The sequence below is a fragment of the Oncorhynchus keta genome, chromosome 15 (genome assembly GCF_023373465.1).
Source record: "Oncorhynchus keta strain PuntledgeMale-10-30-2019 chromosome 15, Oket_V2, whole genome shotgun sequence".
In the NCBI taxonomy this organism is placed as follows: domain Eukaryota; kingdom Metazoa; phylum Chordata; class Actinopteri; order Salmoniformes; family Salmonidae; genus Oncorhynchus; species Oncorhynchus keta.
The window spans coordinates 10,510,183-10,533,667 of record NC_068435.1 but is presented as its reverse complement, the minus strand read 5'-3'; the positions used below and the strand labels follow the sequence as shown (position 1 = coordinate 10,533,667).

Sequence of the window (23,485 nt, the reverse complement as noted above, 5' to 3'; positions counted from 1 at the left end):
AGTGGAGAAATAAGTTAAAATGAACCACATTAATCTGCTTTACATGCGGGCGTAGAGCCTAACTACATGTATAAGCAGCTCGTGAGTTTCACTTTTGGGGAAGATCATTTTCACCATAAAAATGCACCTTTATAATAAATCCATTACATGAATAATCACATTTGCGGTCATTTTTGATAATGCTATTTTATGCCAATGGAACATTCACGCTTATAGCCTACTGCCGTGTACGCATTTCTGCACTTATAATGTGAAGAAATAGACTAATAGTTTATCAACATTTTAACCTAAACGTTCTGATCTGTTGCGTCAGCCACATTGCGCAAAATAGGTTTTTTGGTGCTAGTGGTTGTATTAATTTGGGATCTATCGTATCACACAACTGTCCCAGACTATGTTTGGAATATTTATTTCTCGCACAGAATAGAATAGGTGAACTGTTGTACTATGGGGGATAATAGATTAACATAGGCTAGTGCTTTTGTTGTTCTTTAGGCCTACTCATCTTGTTGGCTGACGAAAAGTGAATGTGGACCGTTCTTCCAACATCTTCAATATCCACCTCGGGATTGAATAAAAGGACATGCGCCGTTGTGTTGCCGTTGTGTCCCCGATGTATCTGTCTTCACTTGTAGCCTGTGAGAAAGACCCAATCACGTGATGGAGTACGCAGCACTCAGGGAGAAGGGTACAACAGCCACTGGCCACAAAAGACATGGATTTTCTTTAGGGTGCATTACGACCACATAAAGGGGATGCCACTAAGAAATTCTAGATTCTAGTGAATTAGTGACTGATTTATTAGTGTGTACAGCCTGCTCAAAAAAACAAAGCAGAGCTCATGCCTTTCAAGCGACTGTTTTCAAATAATATTTAGAGTCGCATCATGCAGCCTTACAATGTATTAAAAATCAAAACATATAGCCCAGTGTTTGTAGAACAACTAAAGTTACATTAACTACTCTAAATTAAGCATATAGGAGTACCTATTTCTTTGTTAACCGCTCAATACTGAAGAGTCGCATTGTTTAGTGAAAATATCCTTTCTATTTTATTCAGCTTTGTTCCATTGTATTCTTCATGCAATAAAATAATACCACGGAATTCTAAGCAAATCCTGTCTGCTAAATGAACTAGTGTAGCCCACAGCCATATGGCATAGCCAGATCAGGACCTAACATAAGGACAACTCAATAGTATGCTATTCTGTTCTTCTGAAATAGACTACATATTCTTAAAATCATGCTTCTTTCGACCTGTTTAAAATAAATAATGGATTTATTGTGAAGGTGTAGGCTATATGAATGGACAGTTCCTAAGGTCTGCATCGGTGGCTTGTTGGCTATGTGTGGAAGCCAGGCGATGCTACATGTGTTTATGTTAATTAACAGTCAATTACAGTGAGGCCGACAGTTATTTGCTTGACAATCACCGGCTGACGGAATTTCGTGATCGTCACAGCCAAAGGTATACTCAATGTATATGGAGATGTGAATCACTGATACCAGGCCCTGTCTAGAAGGAGTGAATCACTGATACCAGGTCCTGTCTAGACAGAGTGAATCACTGATACCAGGTCCTGTCTAGATGGAGTGAATCACGGAGAACAGGTCCTGTCTAGAAGGAGTGAATCACTGATACCAGGTCCTGTCTAGACGGAGTGAATCACTGATACCAGGTCCTGTCTAGACGGAGTGAATCACTGATACCAGGTCCTGTCTAGACGGAGTGAATCACTGATACCAGGTCCTGTCTAGAAGGAGTGAATCACTGATACCAGGTCCTGTCTAGAAGGAGTGAATCACTGATACCAGGTCCTGTCTAGAAGGAGTGAATCACTGATACCAGGTCCTGTCTAGACGGAGTGAATCACTGATACCAGGTCCTGTCTAGAAGGAGTGAATCACTGATACCAGGTCCTGTCTAGAAGGAGTGAATCACTGATACCAGGTCAACAGAGGAGGGTGTGGAGATCTCCCTTCCTCTGGAAAAGTGTCAGGGAAGGCCAGTGTGTGTGTGTGTGTGTGTGTGTGTGTGTGTGTGTGTGTGTGTGTGTGTGTGTGTGTGTGTGTGTGTGTGTGTGTGTGTGTGTGTGTGTGTGTGTGTGTGTGTGTGTTTCCATTGTTTATGTACAATTCTTTGCCAAGTTTGTGATGTCATCCCATCATAAGAACAAGGCTTTTGAAACATCTGTATTTGTGCGGGTATGTGTTGTTGGCAGAATCTATTTGTCTGCACAATGTGCTTTTCTGTATGGACTTGCTTTGATACGTTGTGCACATACAGGACATGTTCTGTTGACACAGCATCACAGTAACCAGTAGCACGGTTTGTTGTATCGACCCCGATCGTTCAGATACCTTTTCGTGTTTGCTCTAGTCTGCCGGGAGGGCAAGATGTGGTGGGGCATAAAGTTTAGGAGCTATTCTATTGGTACATTAAGACAGGCAAGCTTAATCAAGTACAGATAAATGATTTGAAATCATTTTTAAAAGTATTTGAACCCAGGTCTGCTGTGCGTCTGGTGTGAGCAATGACTGTAGCCTCAGACTGTTGCAGCAGGGAGAGACCCGCTTCCTAACCAATGTCCCAGCATTATCGGAGGCAAACATCCCAATGTGCACCTGTCTGTTCGGAAGTGGCTGTGAATTCCATTCTCATACCCAGCCTGCATTGCTCTGCACATGGGTGCAACTCAATATTAGGAAGGTGTTCCTGGTGTATGGTATACTCAGTGTATATACCGTGTTGCCTGTCGATAGAGCTTTATTTAATTAAATGTACAGACGGTGTAATGTACACGGTGGTCTTTCTCCTTGCTCTAACCTCTGTGTCTTTTAGAGGGGAAGTAACGTATCGATTACAGCTTGTGTACAATTGGACAACAAAGTAATCTTCATCTTCTTTTTCATCATCTTCTTCATCATCTTCTAGGCCCAGGACAAGAGGAAAGCTCTGGAGGAGACGAAAGCCTACACCACCCAGTCCCTGGCCAGCGTGGCCTACCAGATCAATGCCTTAGCCAACAACGTGCTGCAGCTGCTGGACATCCAGGCCTCGCAGCTGCGCCGGATGGAGTCCTCCATTAACCACATCTCTCAGGTCAGGAGAGACAAACATACACAGGCTTAGACACACACACACACACACACACACACACACACACACACACACACACACACACACACACACACACACACACACACACACACACACACACACACACACACACACACACACACACACACACACACACATACATACATACATACATACATACATACATACAGTACCAGTCAAGATGTTTGGACACACCTATTCATTCCAGGGTTTTTCTTAATTTGTTTACTATTTTCTACATTGTAGAATAATAGTGAAGACATCATACTCTGAAATAACACATATGGAATCATGTAGTAACCAAAAAAGTGTTAAACAAATCTAAATATTTGCCTTGATGACAGCTTTGCATACTCTTGGCATTCTCTCAACCAGCTTCACCTGGAATGCTTTTCCAACAGTCTTGAAGGAGTTCCCACATATGCTGAGCACTTGTTGGCTGCTTTTCCTTCATTCTGCGGTCAAAGTCATCCCAAACCATCTCAATTGGGTTGAGGTCGGGTGATTGTGGAGGCCAGGTCATCTGATGCAGCACTCCATCACTCTCCTTCTTGGTCAAATAGACCTGGAGGTGTGTTGGGTCATTGTCCTGTTCATGGTATATTGCTGCAAAATGCTGTGGTAGACATGCTGGTTAAGTGTGTCTTGAATTCTAAATAAATCACAGACAGTGTCATCAGCAAAGTACCCCCGCACCATCACACCTCCTCCATGCTTCACGGTGGGAACGACACATGCGGAGATCATCATTCACCTACTCTGCGTCTCACAAAGACACAGCGGTTGGAACCAAAAATCTCAAGTTTCGAGTCATCAGACCAAAGGACAGATTTTGACTGTCTTTTTGTCCATTGTCTGTGTTTCTTGGCCCAAGCAAGTATCTTCTTCTTATTGGTGTCCTTTAGTATAGGTTTCTTTGCAGCAATTTGACCATGAAGGCCTGATTCACACAGTCTCCTCTGAATAGTTGATGTTGAGATGTGTCTGTTACTTGAACTCTGTGAAGCATTTATTTGAGCTGCAATTTCTGAGGCTGGTAACTCGAATGAACGTATCCTCTGCAGCAGTGGTAATACTGGGTCTTCCTTTCCTGTGGCGGCCCTCATGGGAGCCAGTTTCATCATCACGCTTGATGGTTTTTGCGACTGCACTTGTAGTTTTCTATTCAATGCCATTACAGTATCCATTGACTTAGGACTCAATTTTCAGTTCCTATGCCTTCCACTAGATGTCAACAGTCTTTAGAAATTGTTTCAGGCGTGTGTTATGAAAAATGAGGGAGTAAGAGCCGTCTGAATGAGCGGACACTGCCGTGTCACAGAGCTTTTTGATGCGCAATCCCAAGAGTGCATTTGTTGTTTACCTTTTATATTGACAACGTTATTGTCCGGTTGAAATATTATAGATCATTTAGGCTAAAAACAACCTGAGGATTGAATATAAACATTGTTTGACATGTTTCTATGAACTTTACGGATACAATTTGGATTTTTTTGTCTGCCTGTTTTGACTGCGTTTCAGCCTGTGGATTACTGAAGAAAACGCGCAAACAAAACAGAGGTTTTTGGATATAAAGAGACTTTATCGAACAAAAGGAACATTTATTGAGTAAATTAATGTCTTCTGAGTGGCACCATATGAAGATCATCAAAGGTAAGGGATTCATTTTATCTCTATTTCTGAGTTTTGTAACGCTTCTGCTTGGCTGGTTACTGTTTGAAATAATTTGTGAACTGGGCTAGGTTCTCAAATAATTGTAAGATATGCTTTCGCCGTAAAGCATTTTACAAATCTGACACCGTGGTTGGATTCACAAAAAGTTCATCTTTAACCTATGTAAAATATGTTTGGTTTTCTGAATTTTTATAAATGAGTATTTCTGTATTTGAATTTGGCGCTCTGCAATCTCACTGGATGTTGGCCAGATGGGACACTAGCATCCCACATAACCTAGAGAGGTTAATTGAAAGACATTCCAGGTGACTACCTCATGAAGCTGGTTGAGAGAATGCCAAGAGTGTGCAAAGCTGTCATCAAGGCAAAGTGTGGCTACTTTGAAGAATCTCAAATATAAAATGTATTTTGATTTGTTTACACTTTTTTGGTTACTACATGATTCCATATGACTTATTTCATAGTTTTGACGTCTTCACTATTATTCTACAATGTAGAAAATAGTAAAAAATAAAGAAAAACCCTTGAATGAGTAGGTGTGTCCAAACTATTGACTGGTACTATAAAAATGTTTGTGGTCACTTAGAAATGTCCTTGTTTTTGAAAGAAAAGCTTAATTTTTGGTCCATTAATATAACATCAAATTGATCAGAAATACAGTGTAGACATTGTTAATGTTGTAAGTGACTATTGTAGCTGGAAATTGCAGATTTGTAATGGAATATCTACATAGATGTACAGAGGTCTTATCATCAACCGTCATTCCTGTGTTCCAATGGCACGTTGTGTTGGCTAATCCAAGTTTATCATTTTAAAAGGCTAATTGATCATTAGACCCTTTTGCAATTATGTTAGCACAGCTGAAGACTGTTGATCTGATTTAAAGAGGCAATAAAACTGGCCCTCTTTAGACTTATTGAGTATCTGGAGGATCAGCATTTGTGGGTTCGATTACAGGCCAGAAATGGCCAGAAACAAAGTACTTTCTTCTAAAACTCATCAGTCTATTCATGTTCTGAGAAATTAAGTCTATTCCATGCGAGAAATTGCCAAGAAACTGAAGATCTCGTGGTGGTAAAGTGGGAGATTTGTACAGGGTAAAAGGGACCATGAAGAAGGAAGGCTGGCACTCCCTTTTGCAACGCCATGCCATATCCTGTGGACGGATGTTAATTGGAGCCAATTTCCTCCTACAACAGGACAATGACCCAAAGCACAGCTCCAAACTCTACAATAACTATTTAGAGAAGAAGCAGTCAGCTGGTGTTCTGTCTTAATGGAGTGACCAGCACAGTCACCGGATCTCAACCCTATTGAGCTGTTGTGGGAGCAGCTTGACCATATGGTGATGGGAGTGCCCATCAAGCCAATCCAATCTGTGGGAGGTGCTTCAGGAAGCATGGGGGTGAAATCTCTTCAGATTACCTCAACAAATTGACAACTAGAATGCCAAAGGTCTGCAGGGCTGTAATTGCTGCAAATGGAGGATTCTTTTACAAAAGCAAAGTTTTAAGGACACAATTATTATTTAAATTAAACATTCCTTATTTATAACCTTGTCAACGTCTTGACTATATTTCCTATTAATTTTGCAACTCATTTCATGTATGTTGTCATGGAAAACAAGGACATTTATTGACCCCAAACGTTTGAACGGTAGTATACAGTGGGGCAAAAAAGTATTTAGTCAGCCACCAATTGTGCAAGTTCTCCCACTTAAAAAGATGAGAGAGGCCTGTAATTTTCATCATAGGTACACTTCAACTATGACAGACAAAATGAGAGAAAAAAATCCAGAAAATCACATTGTAGGATTTTTGATGAATTTATTTGCATATTATGGTGGAAAATAAGTATTTGGTCAATAACAAAAGTTTATCTCAATACTTTGTTATATACCCTTTGTTGGCAATGACAGAGGTCAAACGTTTTCTGTAAGTCTTCACAAGGTTTTCACACACTATTGCTGGTATTTTGGCCCATTCCTCCATGCAGATCTCCAGTGATCCATTAACTCTGCCGGGTTTCTCTTAGGAAATGCCATTTCTGGGGCCTGTCCCCTCCTGTTGAACATGAGATGACTTGTCACTCAGCAAAGCACAGCTTCCTCATTATTGAACTTGGTTTTACTCATTAAGTGTCACGTTCTGACGTTTATTTCCTTTGTTTTGTCATTATTTAGTATGGTCAAGGCGTGAGTTGGGGTGGGCAGTCTATGTTTGTTTTTCTATGATTTGGGTATTTCTATGTTTCGGCCTAGTATGGTTCTCAATCAGAGGCAGGTGTCATTAGTTGTCTCTGATTGAGAATCATACTTAGGTAGCCTGGGTTTCACTGTGTGGTTGTGGGTGATTGTTCCTGTCTCTGTGTTTGCACCAGATAGGACCGTTTTGGGTTTTCACGTTTCTTGTTTTTTGTTAGTTTGTTCATGTGAAGTGCTTTATTAAACATGAATCAAAATAACCACGCTGCGCTTTGGTCCGCCTCTCCTTCACCTCAAGAAAACCGTTACATTAAGTTAATATCTAACTACTGGTAACTGAATGATCTCGTGTACAATGACAATTTAGTATTAGTTAGATACCGCAGTCTATGCTATCTAACTAATACCGAATTGTCATTGTACGTTCTTTTCAACAGTAACCATTGGACAAGGCTTTCAGTTAGGCCGCCTGCTGGAACAACAATGCATAATCATGAATGAGAATGTTTAAATCAAAATGAGCAATTATTATTATCTCTTAAAAATAAACCTTTTTCTCTGGGAGAAAGAAGTCTCATGGAAAAATAGCCAAAGCTGTTGTTCACATAGAGATCCTATTAAATTACTCTATTCTACATTTTATTAATTCATGTATTAAATTTACCGTATTATAATTCTTAATTCTATGGTTGTACATCTCAAAGACATTCCAATTTTCACACGCTATTGTTGGATGAAGAAAAGGTATTTTCTCTTGTTGGGAACATTTTCTGTCAGAATTACGCGAGACATAAAGAGAGGAGTTACGGCGTTAACCACTGATGAAGGTTTTAACACGAGGAATGTAGGCAAGACAGACCATAATAAAAAGGTCCAGCTAACAACTTCTGTTGTTTTGACTGAGCAAGTTTCCCCGGAAACCATAGTGCTTTGTGTAACCACGGACAACCAGCCCTCTAATGAGGCTTACTTATTAGCGCAACACATTGACAACCAGGCTGCGTTCAAAATGAAGAAAACATTGCAAAACTTGGAACCAACTAAATGCACCTCAAGATCTCAAAAAGAGGGTCTAACTAATGTTGTGAAATCTAGTTGCAGCCCAGTTTGATTTAGGTACAACTCTGCTGTTCGTGCATAAAGAATGTACAATACCCTTACTTTTGGGTGTTGGTATTTTGGATGCAGCAATTGTAAAAAGAAAGGTGCTATTTTGGATGCAGTTATACTGCCTTTATACTGTACTATACTGCAGTTATACTGCCTTTATACTGTACTATACTGCAGTTATACTGCCTTTATACTGTACTATACTGCAGTTATACTGCCTTTATACTGTACTATACTGCAGTTATACTGCCTTTATACTGTACTATACTGCAGTTATACTGCCTTTATACTGTACTATACTGCCTTTATACTGATCTATACTGCAGTTATACTGCCTTTATACTGTACTATACTGCAGTTATACTGCCTTTATACTGTACTATACTGCAGTTATACTGCCTTTATACTGTACTATACTGCAGTTATACTGCCTTTATACTGTACTATACTGCAGTTATACTGCCTTTATACTGTACTATACTGCCTTTATACTGATCTATACTGCAGTTATACTGCCTTTATACTGTACTATACTGCAGTTATACTGCCTTTATACTGTACTATACTGCAGTTATACTGCCTTTATACTGTACTATACTGCAGTTATACTGCCTTTATACTGTACTATACTGCAGTTATACTGCCTTTATACTGTACTATACTGCCTTTATACTGTACTATACTGCCTTTATACTGTACTATACTGCAGTTATACTGCCTTTATACTGTACTATACTGCAGTTATACTGCCTTTATACTGTACTATACTGCCTTTATACTGTACTATACTGCCTTTATACTGTACTATACTGCAGTTATACTGCCTTTATACTGTACTATACTGCAGTTATACTGCCTTTATACTGTACTATACTGCAGTTATACTGCCTTTATACTGTACTATACTGCCTTTATACTGTACTATACTGCCTTTATACTGTACTATACTGCAGTTATACTGCCTTTATACTGTACTATACTGCAGTTATACTGCCTTTATACTGCCTTTATACTGTACTAGACTGCAGTTATACTGCCTTTATACTATACTATACTGCAGTTATACTGCCTTTATACTGTACTATACTGCAGTTATACTGCCTTTATACTGTACTATGCTGCCTTTATACTGTACTATACTGCCTTTATACTATACTATACTACAGTTATACCTCCTTTATACTGTACTATACTGCAGTTATACTGCCTTTATACTGTACTATACTGCCTTTATACTGATCTATACTGCAGTTATACTGCCTTTATACTGTACTATACTGCAGTTATACTGCCTTTATACTGTACAATACTGCAGTTATACTGCCTTTATACTGTACTATACTGCAGTTATAATGCCTTTATACTGTACTATACTGCAGTTATACTGCCTTTATACTGTACTATACTGCAGTTATACAGCCTTTATACTGTACTATACTGCCTTTATACTGTACTATACTGTACTATACTGCAGTTATACTGCCTTTATACTGTACTATACTGCCTTTATACTGTACTATACTGCCTTTATACTGTACTATACTGCAGTTATAATGCCTTTATACTGTACTATACTGCAGTTATACTGCCTTTATACTGATCCATAGTGCAGTTATACTGCCTTTATACTGTACTAGACTGCAGTTATACTGCCTTTATACTGTACTATACTGCAGTTATACTGCCTTTATACTGTACTATACTGCCTTTATACTGTACTATACTGCCTTTATACTGTACTATACTGCAGTTATACTGCCTTTATACTGTACTATACTGCAGTTATACTGCCTTTATACTGATCTATAGTGCAGTTATACTGCCTTTATACTGTACTATACTGCAGTTATACTGCCTTTATACTGTACTATACTGCAGTTATCCTGCCTTTATACTGTACTATACTGCCTTTATACTGTACTATACTGCCTTTATACTGTACTATACTGCAGTTATACTGCCTTTATACTGTACTATACTGCAGTTATACTGCCTTTATACTGTACTATACTGCCTTTATACTGATCTATACTGCAGTTATACTGCCTTTATACTGTACTATACTGCAGTTATACTGCCTTTATACTGTACTATACTGCAGTTATACTGCCTTTATACTGTACTATACTGCAGTTATACTGCCTTTATACTGTACTATACTGCAGTTATACTGCCTTTATACTGTACTATACTGCAGTTATACTGCCTTTATACTGTACTATACTGCAGTTATACTGCCTTTATACTGTACTATACTGCAGTTATACTGCCTTTATACTGCCTTTATACTGTACTATACTGCCTTTATACTGATCTATACTGCAGTTATACTGCCTCTATACTGTACTATACTGCAGTTATACTGCCTTTATACTGTACTATACTGCAGTTATACTGCCTTTATACTGTACTATACTGCAGTTATACTGCCTTTATACTGTACTATACTGCAGTTATACTGCCTTTATACTGTACTATACTGCAGTTATACTGCCTTTATACTGTACTATACTGCAGTTATACTGCCTTTATACTGTACTATACTGCAGTTATACTGCCTTTATACTGTACTATACTGCAGTTATACTGCCTTTATACTGTACTATACTGCAGTTATACTGCCTTTATACTGTACTATACTGCAGTTATACTGCCTTTATACTGTACTATACTGCAGTTATACTGCCTTTATACTGTACTATACTGCCTTTATACTGTACTATACTGCAGTTATACTGCCTTTATACTGTACTATACTGCAGTTATACTGCCTTTATACTGTACTATACTGCAGTTATACTGCCTTTATACTGTACTATACTGCCTTTATACTGTACTATACTGCCTTTATACTGTACTATACTGCAGTTATACTGCCTTTATACTGTACTATACTGCAGTTATACTGCCTTTATACTGTACTATACTGCCTTTATACTGTACTATACTGCAGTTATAATGCCTTTATACTGTACTATACTGCAGTTATACTGCCTTTATACTGATCCATAGTGCAGTTATACTGCCTTTATACTGTACTAGACTGCAGTTATACTGCCTTTATACTGTACTATACTGCAGTTATACTGCCTTTATACTGTACTATACTGCCTTTATACTGTACTATACTACTATACTGCAGCCTTTATACTGCTGTTATACTGTCTATACTGCACTATACTGCATTAATACTGTGCTATACTGCCTTTATACTGTACTATACTGCAGTTATACTGCCTTTATACTGATCTATACTGCAGTTATACTATGGTTATAGTGTGCTATACTGCACTTATAATGCATTATACTGTGGTTATACTGTACTATACTGCAGTTATAATGTGGTTATACTGCTCTATACTGCAGTTATACTGCCTTTATACTGTACTATACTGCAGTTATACCTTGGTTATAGTGCGCTATACTGTGGTTATACTGCACTATACTGTGGTTATACTGCACTATACTGCAGTTATACTGCACTATACTGCAGTTATACTGTACTATACTGCGGTTATACTGTACTATACTACACTATACTACACTGCACTATACTGCCTTTATACTGCACTATACTACTATACTGCAGTTATACTGCTGTTATACTGTACTATACTGCACTATACTGCATTAATATGCTATACTGCGGTTATACTGCACTATACTCTGCTATACTGCCGCTATACTGTAACATACTGTAGTTATACTGCGATCTAACAGCAATCTATTTTCATAAGCAAGATCATCTATATCAAGACGCTGACAATATTTAGTTTGAATTGGTGGCCCCAAACCAAAGACGAAACGCAGACATTTAATTACATGCCTCCCAAAAGCACCAGTCACTGGTCTTAATCACATCACTAATGTGATCATCACTAACCCCCTTTACTCTGACCAAGGTTTCCGTTCACACATCTATCTTCGATTCACCCCCACCCCCTTTACTCTGACCAAGGTTTCCGTTCACACATCTATCTTCGATTCACCCCCCACCCCCTTTACTCTGACCAAGGTTTCCGTTCACACATCTATCTTCGATTCACCCCCCACCCCCCTTACTCTGACCAAGGTTTCCGTTCACACATCTATCCTCGATTCACCCCCCACCCCCTTTACTCTGACCAAGGTTTCCGTTCACACATCTGTCCTTGATTCACCTCCCCCCCTTTACTTTGACTCATAGATTGTCAACAGTCCCCTGATGAACTCATTCATTGTTTCCATGACTGACTGATTCCTCCATCTCTATGACGACCCACTAGCCTTGTCATCGCCTTTTCGGTGTAGAAGGATTAGGCTGCGTTCGCAATTGGAACAGTCATTGGAAGTGATTTGGCCAAATCCTCTCCAGGGCTCCAGTCTTCAGTGTTGCCCCCGGTGCCACTGGGTTTGGGTCGAGATGATTGGGTCGAGATGATTGGGTCGAGATCCAATAACCAAATAGAAACATATAATCATGTGTAATCATCTAATAAATTAATTCACAGTACTTCTTAAGAAGTGTAATAGAGTACTGACGTGGTACTCATTAAATACATTGTTACATCTAACACGTCCAAGCAGGAATGATTCCAGATATTTTGATATGCAACCTAATCCAGTGTTTGTCATGAATTTTGGGTTGATAATTAAACTAATTATTAGACTTTTATATTTGACCAACAGAATAGGGCTCCAGAATTGTTTATTTATTGTTTGTTTGTTGGTACAATAGAGATGAATTTGACTTCATCCTCAACATTTCCCACCCAAAGACATACCCAGAATTTTGAGAGAGAGAGAGAGAGAGAGAGAGATAGAGAGAGAGAGAGAGCTGCACTTCCTAAACTCCTGCCAAATGTATGACCATATTAGAGACACATATTTCCCTTAGATTACACAGACCCACAAATAATTTGAAAGCAAATCCAATGTTGATCAACTCCCATATCTACCGAGTGAAATACCACAGTGTGCCATTACAGAAGCAATACTTTTGCCAAGAAAAGGGCGATCAGTGAAGAACAAACACCCATATTTATGTTGATTTATTTTACCTTTTGTACTTTAACTATTTGCACATAATATGACATTTGAAATTTCTTTATTATTTTGGAGTGTAATGTTTACTGTTAATTTGAATAGTTTATTTCACTTTTGTTTACTATCTATTTCACTTGCTTTGGCAATGTAACATATGTTCTGTGATGTGCTGGCTGGTTGTTCTCGGAGCGTAGCTGCCGTCTGTTCCTGGGAGATAACGGCCTTTTAAATACCAGCCAGATGTTTATCAGAGTGAAGAGATTACACCAGAACTGTTGCTAGAGAGAGAGAGAGAGTTGTACCCTCAAAAGTTAGATTGCATTATCTGTGTCCAGACACTCTCAAGGCCGTCTGTACACAAACTTCTGGTCGAATGTGTTTTCAACAGACAAGCGTGGACTGACCTGATATTAAACCCAGATCACCTGATATCGAACCCAGATCGCCGTGTGTTAACCCTCTGAGCTAAAGCCCAATTAGCCCCGGCAGCAAACGTCAATGTTAAGGTTACTCATCACACGAGCTCACAGAACCACCTCTGTTACAGTAGCTTTTCATCAGTGGTCAAAAGGATTTAGCAGCTCTTCTCTAATGGCGGTGCTGTTTGTGGTATACAACCAAATGAAGATCCAATCTACAGAGAATATAGAACACCCCTTTAACGACCAACTGAACAATAACAGTAGAACTAACACACTTCTAACCACAAAGCTAAATCTTTCAGTATCTATTTTCTTTCTTTATTTCTTCCTCTCTTTCCTGTCCTCTCATTCTCATCTTCTGTCAACATTTTCTATCCGTTGGTCTCTTGCCCCACTCTTCTGCCAACCTCTTTCTGTAGGAACTTTTAGTTTGTGAGCCCACGCTCTGATTCCGACAGGAAATGGGCCTGTTTCCAGCTATATCTGGGCGTTACCATTTGGTTTCCTCCGGAAAGAAGTTACGACCATGTTTGCTATTTGTATCACACAGCACAAATGTGTAGTATCGAACACAGAGATGTTTGTGTGGCAGCAACTCAGGGACTTCTTTATAAGGTCATCCAGAGAGTCAAATGAACTCCCTGTCTATTAAAGATCTCTTTATCTCGCACTTGTTCTCCATTTCTATCCCCTACAGCAATGGGAAGCACTAAAGAGTACTTAACCCAGCTGGATGAATAGTGAATGAAGTGTGGCCTCATTGCCCAGGGTCACGCACACACAGAGACACACACACACACACACACACACACACACACACACACACACACACACACACACACACACACACACACACACACACACACACACACACACACACACACACACACACACACACACGTCTGCCTGCCAACAGTACTTCGCACCTCTGAACAGAGTGTCGTCAGTCAATCTGTTTTGCGTTCACACAGCAAAGAACTTGGAAGTCCTCAGCCACTCGGTCTTGTTAAAATACTCCAAACCAGAAGGTGACAGTAGCGTTGTTTGGCAATGCATATCCATGCGTATTGCTTATGGTCAAGATTCCAAGCTATCTGACTTGCCTAGTTAAATAAAGGTTAAATGAAATAAATACAAAAATCTGCGCTAATGTTGCTATTTTGTCAAAAGGCCTTGTTGATACTTAGCCAGATGGCCACAGCTAGATAACTATCTAGCAAGATGACAAAGAAACAGTTTAATTCACTCTCCACAATTCCATACTGCCACTGCCAGCCCATAGCCAAATGTTTAGCTAGCTAGCTAACGTTAGCATATTCGCTAGCTAGCTAACATCAACATAGCTAAGGACACTGCACTAACTCGGCAGTTGACACAGGCAGCTGTTTCATGAAAACTAGCTAATCCATTGTGATTTAATTATAATACAGTGGTTAGCTAGCTTGGAGGAAGTATTTAGTGTTGTGTGCACTCTGTGAACTTTGCTAACTTACCATCCCATAGCCTGTGGATGTACGGACAAAATGCCCAATTCTTTTTCAATTTTTTGTTGTTGTTGTTGGCTCCCCCACGTAAGGGTTTGCATGCAGTATGAAAGAAGTTAAGGGTAGTTTCACTAGCCAATGCTAACTAGCATTAGCGCAATGACTGGAAGTCTGCAGGTACTGTAGCAATGCTAGTTAGCATTGGCTCGTGAAACTACCGCTAACTTCCTTCATACTGCACACAGATAAATTCCAGAATCTCACAGTATCCCTTTAATACTGGGCTGGAACAAAAATCTGCTCACTGTCGGTCCCCAGATCCAGGATTGTAGAATACTGGAAGGAAGCTGTATATTTAAACTTCTAAGGGATGAATAATGCCGTTATGTCCTCGGTGACTAAATATCAAATACTGGCATTCTAGTCCATCAGTATAAAACGTTTATAAGCTTACTTAATGCTGCCATAAACATGAATTAATGGAGGTATTAAACAGGCATAGCAAAATGTAATGATGTGAGACTGGAGTAAACATCTATGACAAACACACCAGACAGCGTAAAGTCACAGCACTTCTTCCTCTTCCTCGTTTCTAATCCTCTCCTTCTGTCTGCCTCTCTGTCTCTTTCTCTCTCTATGCCTTTCTCTCTCCATCCCTCCATCCAGACGGTGGACATACACAAGGAGAAGGTGGCGAGGCGAGAGATTGGCATCCTGACCACCAATAAGAACACGTCGCGCACGCACAAGATCATTGCCCCCGGCAACATTGAGCGGCCGGTCCGGTACATCAGGAAGCCCATCGACTACACACTGCTGGACGACGTGGGCCATGGTGTCAAAGTAAGAGTCTTCTGTATTTTAAAGAAGTAAGAGTCTCCTGTATTTTAAAGAAGTAAGAGTCTCCTGTATTTTAAAGAAGTAAGAGTCTCCTGTATTTTAAAGAAGTAAGAGTCTCCTGTATTTTAAAGAAGTAAGAGTCTCCTGTATTTTAAAGAAGTAAGAGTCTCCTGTATTTTAAAGAAGTAAGAGTCTCCTGTATTTTAAAGAAGTAAGAGTTTCCTGTATTTTAAAGAAGTAAGAGTCTCCTGTATTTTAAAGAAGTAAGAGTCTTCTGTATTTTAAAGAAGTAAGAGTCTCCTGTATTTTAAAGAAGAAGCCACGGTGTCTAAGTAAGAGTCTCCTGTATTTTAAAGAAGACACCATAGTGTCAAAGTAAGAGTCCCCCACTCCCCCTTAAAGTAAAAGCAACAGACTGGAGTCATGACATCATCAGCCCTAGTGTGCGGAAGGTAGCCTAGCGGTAAGAGAGGTGGGCCAGTAACCAATAGGTTGTTAGTTTGAATCCCAGAGCTGACGAGTTAAAACATGGGTTTGGTCTGCCCCTTTGAGCAAGGCACTTAACCCTAATTTCTCCAGGATCACCGTCAATAATGCTGCTTCCCTGGCTGTGACCCCACTCTGAGTGGGACATGCAAAAAAAACTTCCATTTCACACTACTCACTTGTACAGGTTACAGACAAGAGCAATAAAAGCTATTTGATCTAGTGCCTCATACTGCCTGTAATACTGCAGTATCTGTGCTGGTTTCTGTTTCACGACAGGCTTCACATCCTTCATTGCAATTAATCCACTGGGGTCACAGTTGTCCTTCCCTACGATGTGTAGTAGTATTTCCCTCAGAGGAAATCATTAGCACAGGATTCATATGTGGAACAGTCATGTAAGTGGACTGTCTGGTCATGTTATTACAATTTCATTACTTCCATTTCATTAATTCAATCAAGCTAATCAATAAACTGCTCTTTTAGTAAGGGAGTTAGTGTGTGTGTGTGTGTGTGTGTGTGTGTGTGTGTGTGTGTGTGTGTGTGTGTGTGTGTGTGTGTGTGTGTGTGTGTGTGTGTGTGTGTGTGTGTGTGTGTGTGTGTGTGTGTGTGTGTGTGTGTGTGTGTGTGTGTGTGTGTGTGTGTGTGTGTGTGTGTGTGAGAGAGACAGAAAGACAGCTTGATCTGGGCCAAGTGCTGACGCCATCATATCCCACATGAATTGTGGGAAAATAATCTTTCAGCTCTGTTCTGGCTCAGTCTTCATCTTTGATTCTCTCTCCCTTGGATATCTCACTGATCACTGAAAAATACATTTAAAACACACCATCTCTCACTAATCACTGAAAAATACATTTAAAACACACCATCTCTCACTGATCACTGAAAAATACATTTAAAACACACCATCTCTCACTAATCACTGAAAAATACATTTAAAACACACCATCTCTCACTGATCACTGAAAAATACATTTAAAACACACCATCTCTCACTAATCACTGAAAAATACATTTAAAACACACCATCTCTCACTGATCACTGAAAAATACATTTAAAACACACCATCTCTCACACATTTGATATGTTATTTCTGACATATTATGTTGTACAGAAGCAAGCTGAACTGTGGTAGGAGCTCATGCTGCCATTATTACAGGTTGTCTGACACCCTCTCTTCCCTCACCATCCCTCTGTTTTAATCTCTTTATCCCCATCACTCTCTCTTTTACCTCTTCCCCATCCCAATTTCTCTCTCTCATTCTCTGTCTGTCTGTCTGTCTGTCTGTCTGTCTGTCTGTCTGTCTGTCTGTCTGTCTGTCTGTCTGTCTGTCTGTCTGTCTGTCTGTCTGTCTGTCTGTCTGTCTGTCTGTCTGTCTGTCTGTCTGTCTGTCTGTCATTGATATTCATAGTCTCCATGGTGTGTTATGCATGAAGGAATGTCTCTATTACTCCGGCTGTGACTCTGTGATAATGAGTTGTTGATGTTCTTCTAACATCTGTTGCTCTACATTCTAAAGAGACCGTAGTCACACATTTGGCTTAGTCTCATGATACACACTCATTGAGCTTTAGTAGCAAAACAAATTGGTGTGTGTGTGAACAGCTCATCCCCACATCTTATTTCCCCCATGTTGAGGCAGGAGGTGTCCTCGGGGCTTGCCCGGAACCTTGAATAACCAATCACTCCCCTCTCCTCTCTAGTTATCGTGCCCCCCACCAGTCACTGCTGACAGACCGTTGCCCCTAGTGGCAGATACTTCCCCCTGACAGCCGAGCGAGCTTCGCAACGTTTAGACTCGTCGACTGTCACCAGTTACTGTAAACCCAAGTCACGTATTAGACCCCACTCACTCACTCACTGACTGACAACAACAGCTAGCTTCCAGTAGAATCTAAATCAGTCATTTGACAGACAGAACTGTGCATCTGAATTAGGGAGCAGGTATTAGACGAAGATAGATATTGGTTAGCTGCAGTTGATAAGGATCAGTATTGGCTGATTAGAGAAGTCAGATCTCCCTCTCTACTCTTAATCAGCGAGCTACACTATATAAACAAATGTATGTGGACACCCCTTCAAATTAGTGGATTAGGCTATTTCAGCCACACCCGTTGCTGACAGGTGTATAAAATCGAGCACACAGCCATGCAATCTCCATAGACAAACATTGGCAGTAGAATAGCCTTACTGAAGAGCTCAGTGACTTTCAATGTGGCATCGTCATAGTGCCACCTTTCCAACAAGTCAGTTCATCAAATTCCTACCCTGCTAGAGCTGCTCCAGTCAACAGCATACAATGACAGTCTAGATGATTCTGTGCTTCCAACTTTGTGGCAACAATTTGGGGATGAACCTTTCCTTTTATTACTGTAGTTCTCACTGTCTCTTCTGTTAACCAATGATAACACCTGTTACTGCTGTAGTTCTTACTCTGTCTCTTCTGTTAACCAATGATTACACCTGTTACTGCTGTAGTTCTTACTCTGTCTCTTCTGTTTACCAATGATTACACCTGTTACTGCTGTAGTTCTCACTGTCTCTTCTGTTAACCAATGATTACACCTGTTACTACTGTAGTTCTTACTGTCTCTTCTGTTAACTAATGATTACACCTGTTACTGCTGTAGTTCTCACTGTCTCTTCTGTTAACCAATGATTACACCTGTTACTACTGTAGTTCTCTCTCTGTCTCTTCTGTTAACCAATGATTACACCTGTTACTACTGTAGTTCTTACTGTCTCTTCTGTTAATCAATGATTACACCTGTTACTGCTGTAGTTCTTACTCTGTCTCTTCTGTTAACCAATGATTACACCTGTTACTACTGTAGTTCTTACTGTCTCTTCTGTTAATCAATGATTACACCTGTTACTGCTGTAGTTCTTACTCTGTCTCTTCTGTTAACCAATGATTACACCTGTTACTACTGTAGTTCTTACTGTCTCTTCTGTTAATCAATGATTACACCTGTTACTGCTGTAGTTCTTACTCTGTCTCTTCTGTTAATCAATGATTACACCTGTTACTACTGTAGTTCTTACTGTCTCTTCTGTTAACTAATGATTACACCTGTTACTGCTGTAGTTCTCACTGTCTCTTCTGTTAACCAATGATTACACCTGTTACTACTGTAGTTCTCTCTCTGTCTCTTCTGTTAACCAATGATTACACCTGTTACTGCTGTAGTTCTTACTCTGTCTCTTCTGTTAACCAATGATTACACCTGTTACTGCTGTAGTTCTTACTCTGTCTCTTCTGTTAACCAATGATTACACCTGTTACTACTGTAGTTCTTACTGTCTCTTCTGTTAACCAATGATTACACCTGTTACTACTGTAGTTCTTACTGTCTCTTCTGTTAACCAATGATTACACCTGTTACTACTGTAGTTCTTACTGTCTCTTCTGTTAACCAATGAGCATTTTGTTGTTTTTGTCTCTCCTCTCTTTTTACCGCCTGCACTCAGTGGCTTAAAGCCAAGGTAAGAGTTGTTTCTCTCCCTACCCATGATGCTTTGGGCCCATTAATCCAGATCACCATTGTTTCATGACATCAGTATCATTATATTCATCATTCTAAAATACTTTTTTTTTGCCATGATGTTGTCCTAATATAAGGTCCCTGTGATGTCTCCCAATGATCTATCTAATTATCAATCCAACAATACACAGACCTTGTTATTGACCATCCATCCTACCGCCACAACACTCTAAAACACTAAGCAAAAGGTTTCCGCATAAGCTCCACCATACGGTATATGGGCTACTTCCACTAATTCATCTTTTAGTAATAGTAGGCCACCTAGGACTGAGTCTTTTTGTTTTTTTTCTCATAGCAACAAGGCAACAACCAACCAACGAGGGGAGGAGGAGGAGGGACATTATCCAGGACCAATCCGCCCACACAGAAACCCCCGAGCCCGCCCATGGCTGGACGTGGAACTCTTGGGTAGGTTGTCCAGAAATGAAAGTGTGTGTATGTACGTGCGTGCGTGTGTGTGCGTGTGTGTTTGTGTGCGTGTGTGTGTGTGAGCTTGTGTAGTTGACGTGCACTTAGTATTCTCTGTGTGTGTGTGTGTGTGTGTGTGTGTGTGTGTGTGTGTGTGTGTGTGTGTGTGTGTGTGTGTGTGTGTGTGTGTGTGTGTGTGTGTGTGTCCTCTCCAGGCGAAACACCTCCTATAAGACCCTGGAGCCAGTCAAGCCGCCAACAGTCCCCAACGACTACATGACCAGCCCTGCCCGACTAGGCAGTCAGCACAGCCCTGCACGCACAGCCTCCCTCAACCAGAGACCCAGAACACACAGGTTACTTGCACACACACACAAGTACACATACACACTCATTCACTCACAGACACACATAGACAGACAGACAGACAGACAGACAGACAGACAGACAGACAGACAGACAGACAGGTGTGTGTTAGTGTGTTTGTTTTACCCAGCTGGGAACCTTCCACTGGTCACAGCTGTCTGAACAGCACAGCAAAGGTCGCATACAGCACAGCAAAGGTCGCATTTCATATTGGAGGAAACAAACAACACTTCCTTGACCTGTTTTATTGACCTATTTTTGTCATTAATAATCAAAGCAGATGTATGTCGAGGAGCTTGTGATCACTGAAAATACATTTAAAACACACCATCTCTCACACATTTGATATGTTATTTCTGACATATTATGTTGTACAGAAGCAAGCTGAACTGTGGTAGGAGCTCATGCTGCCATTATTACAGGTTGTCTGACACCCTCTCTTCCCTCACCATCCCTCTGTTTTAATCTCTTTATCCCCATCACTCTCTCTTTTACCTCTTCCCCATCCCAATTTCTCTCTCTCATTCTCTCTCTCTCTCATTCTCTCTCTCTCTCTCTCTCTCTCTCTCTCTCTCTCTCTCTCTCTCTCTCTCTCTCTCTCTGTCTCGCTCTCTGTCTCACTCTCTGTCTCTCTCTCTCGCTCACTGTCTCACTCTCTGTAGTGGCAGCAGTGGGGGTAGCGGGGGGCGAGAGAACAGCGGTGGCAGCAGCATTAGTGTTCCTCTGGCCGTGCCCACGCCCTCCCCTCCCAGCCTGGGACCAGGTGAGCCAAGCAATACATATCCTTCAGTTTAGCTTAGCATTTAGCCTTCCATTCTGTTATTCTAGCTTCTCTGTTAGCTTAGCATTTAGCCTTTCTCTCGGTCTAGTATCTCTGGTCGCCTAGTTTAGGATTTAGACTTCCATTTTGTTACCTTAGCTTCTCTGTTAGCTTAGAATTTAACCTTCCATTCTGTTATTGTAGCTTCTCTTCTCTGTTAGCTTAGCATTTAACCTTCCATTCTGTTATTGTAGCTTCTTTGTTAGCTTAGCATTTAGCTGTCCGTCCTGTATTGCGTCTCCTACTTCTATTAGGTCTGCTTCTGGTTTGTCTTGAACTAAGCCATTTGTTTGTTTATTGTATCAGCTTGTCAAAATATGCAACCGAAAGGTTGCTGGTTCGAATCCCTGAGCCGACTAGGTGAACAATCTGTCGATGTTCCCTTGAACAAGGCACTTAACTCTAGTGGTTTTTCTTAGCAGCCTATTTGTTCTGTCAGTGTGGAATCTCTTTGGACAGTTTGTTTTAGCCTCGTATGATGCATCAGCTGTCCATCTGGATCCTGATGGAGATTAATATTTTAATTAGATTTTGGCAGCACATTATATCTTTCCATAGAAGTATTTTTTTCTGGCTGGTTTGGTTGTTGTACTCGGGCATTCTAGTCACAGCCGAGTCTCTTCCATCCACATATAAACAAATGACCTGAGGTTGACTTCAGTGAATTTGAAAGCCAAATACTTCTCTACCTCTCTCGTTCCCTAGTTCACTCACTCTCCTTCCCCTACCTTCTTTCTCCCTATAACTCTCCCCTTTCCCCACCTCAACAACCACAGCAGCGGCCCACCAAGGCCCAGGCCTGGGTCCCATCCCTATGGCCCAGTTTGGCACCATCTCACGACAGGTCTCCCGCCACAACTCAGCCACTTCCTCAGCCTCCATGGTGTCGGCCACGGGTACCTACCGCCGGGCGCCCTCCGGCAGCTCCCATTTCTCCATGTCCCAGCAGCCCCACCTCAACGGGGGCCCTGCCTACCCCCAGAACTCAGGTAAGACCATGGAAAGGAGTTTTATGGTTGAAGGAATGTTGAGTCTGACCAAAGAACAACGTCAATAGGCAGCCCGGTTACTGTGCGTCCTGGATAGAGGTAGCTCACTTTCACTTCAGCTAAAAGAGGAGGACATTCAGGGCAGTGGAAGACAGAAATACACACGCCCACATTAGCTGACAGACTCGAGGAGATTTAAGACGAACGTCACAGACATCAAACCAAGGCTGTCAGTATCTCTGTCAGCACACACACAACATTGACCCATAAGAGGTGGACAAGTTTGGATGACTGGTCTATGTGTCTGAAGGCAGCTCGATGTTTCAGGGCTCCACATCAACGCTTGTCTGCTTACCCGGGGAAAGTCAAATACATTGTTGGACAAGCAGATAATAGATTTAAGTTGTCCGAATTGGAAAAATCAAACAATTAGGCTACTCCGATCAGAATTGGATCAAAGCGTCCTCCAGATGTGATTTTTTTCTCACTGTCCTCCTAGTCTCTGCAGAGCACATCAGAGTATAATTATTGTCAGCTTGCGTTGATAGGCACGGGGGGGGTCTTTTAATCATGGAGTCGCGAGATGCGTTTTCTGAGATCAAAGCGAGCCTTGCTATGTTCACACATTTGTTGATAATAATTGCTGGTGAGTTATTTGGCCAGTTATAGCAAATTGTTGGTCTGCAGTGAAAATCCTGGAAAAGTCATTGTGTGAGAGGACAACGGACTGACTATAGTAGATAACCAGCCAAACTACACAATATGTTTTGAATTGGCTATCTGGCTAGTTAACTATTTTTTTAATTGGCTTTCTGGCTAGTTAACTATTTAGCTATAAGCATGATTTTCCACTGGCACTTGTGTATAAGTGGTGCAGTGGTCTAAGGCACTGCACCTCAGTGCTAGATAGTATTACAACTGGCTGATTGGAAGTCCCATAGGGCGGCGCACAATTGGCCCAGCGTTGTCCGGGTAGGCCGTCATTTAAAAT

At 40.8% G+C, this 23,485-nt stretch overlaps 1 protein-coding gene across 7 annotated transcripts in view; it reads left to right on the top strand.

The window, feature by feature from the left end:
* LOC118373450 (abl interactor 1-like) overlaps positions 1–23,485 on the top strand; it is a 44,303-nt gene that overhangs the window by 12,401 nt on the left and 8,417 nt on the right. For 3 of the 7 annotated variants that reach the window (XR_008064917.1, XR_008064913.1, XM_052463271.1), the window contains exons 2-8: positions 2,935–3,102; positions 15,705–15,881; positions 19,838–19,852; positions 20,207–20,319; positions 20,535–20,675; positions 21,348–21,448; positions 22,282–22,494. Coding sequence is in view for 1 of the 7 variants with exons in the window: in XM_052463271.1 (XP_052319231.1) it covers positions 2,935–3,102; positions 15,705–15,881; positions 19,838–19,852; positions 20,207–20,319; positions 20,535–20,675; positions 21,348–21,448; positions 22,282–22,494 (928 nt within the window). In the remaining 6 variants the exon portion in view is untranslated. The remainder of the gene's footprint in view (positions 1–2,934; positions 3,103–15,704; positions 15,882–19,837; positions 19,853–20,206; positions 20,320–20,534; positions 20,676–21,347; positions 21,449–22,281; positions 22,495–23,485) is intronic. The other 4 variants (XR_008064918.1, XR_008064915.1, XR_008064914.1 and 1 more) reach the window with 3 other exon arrangements.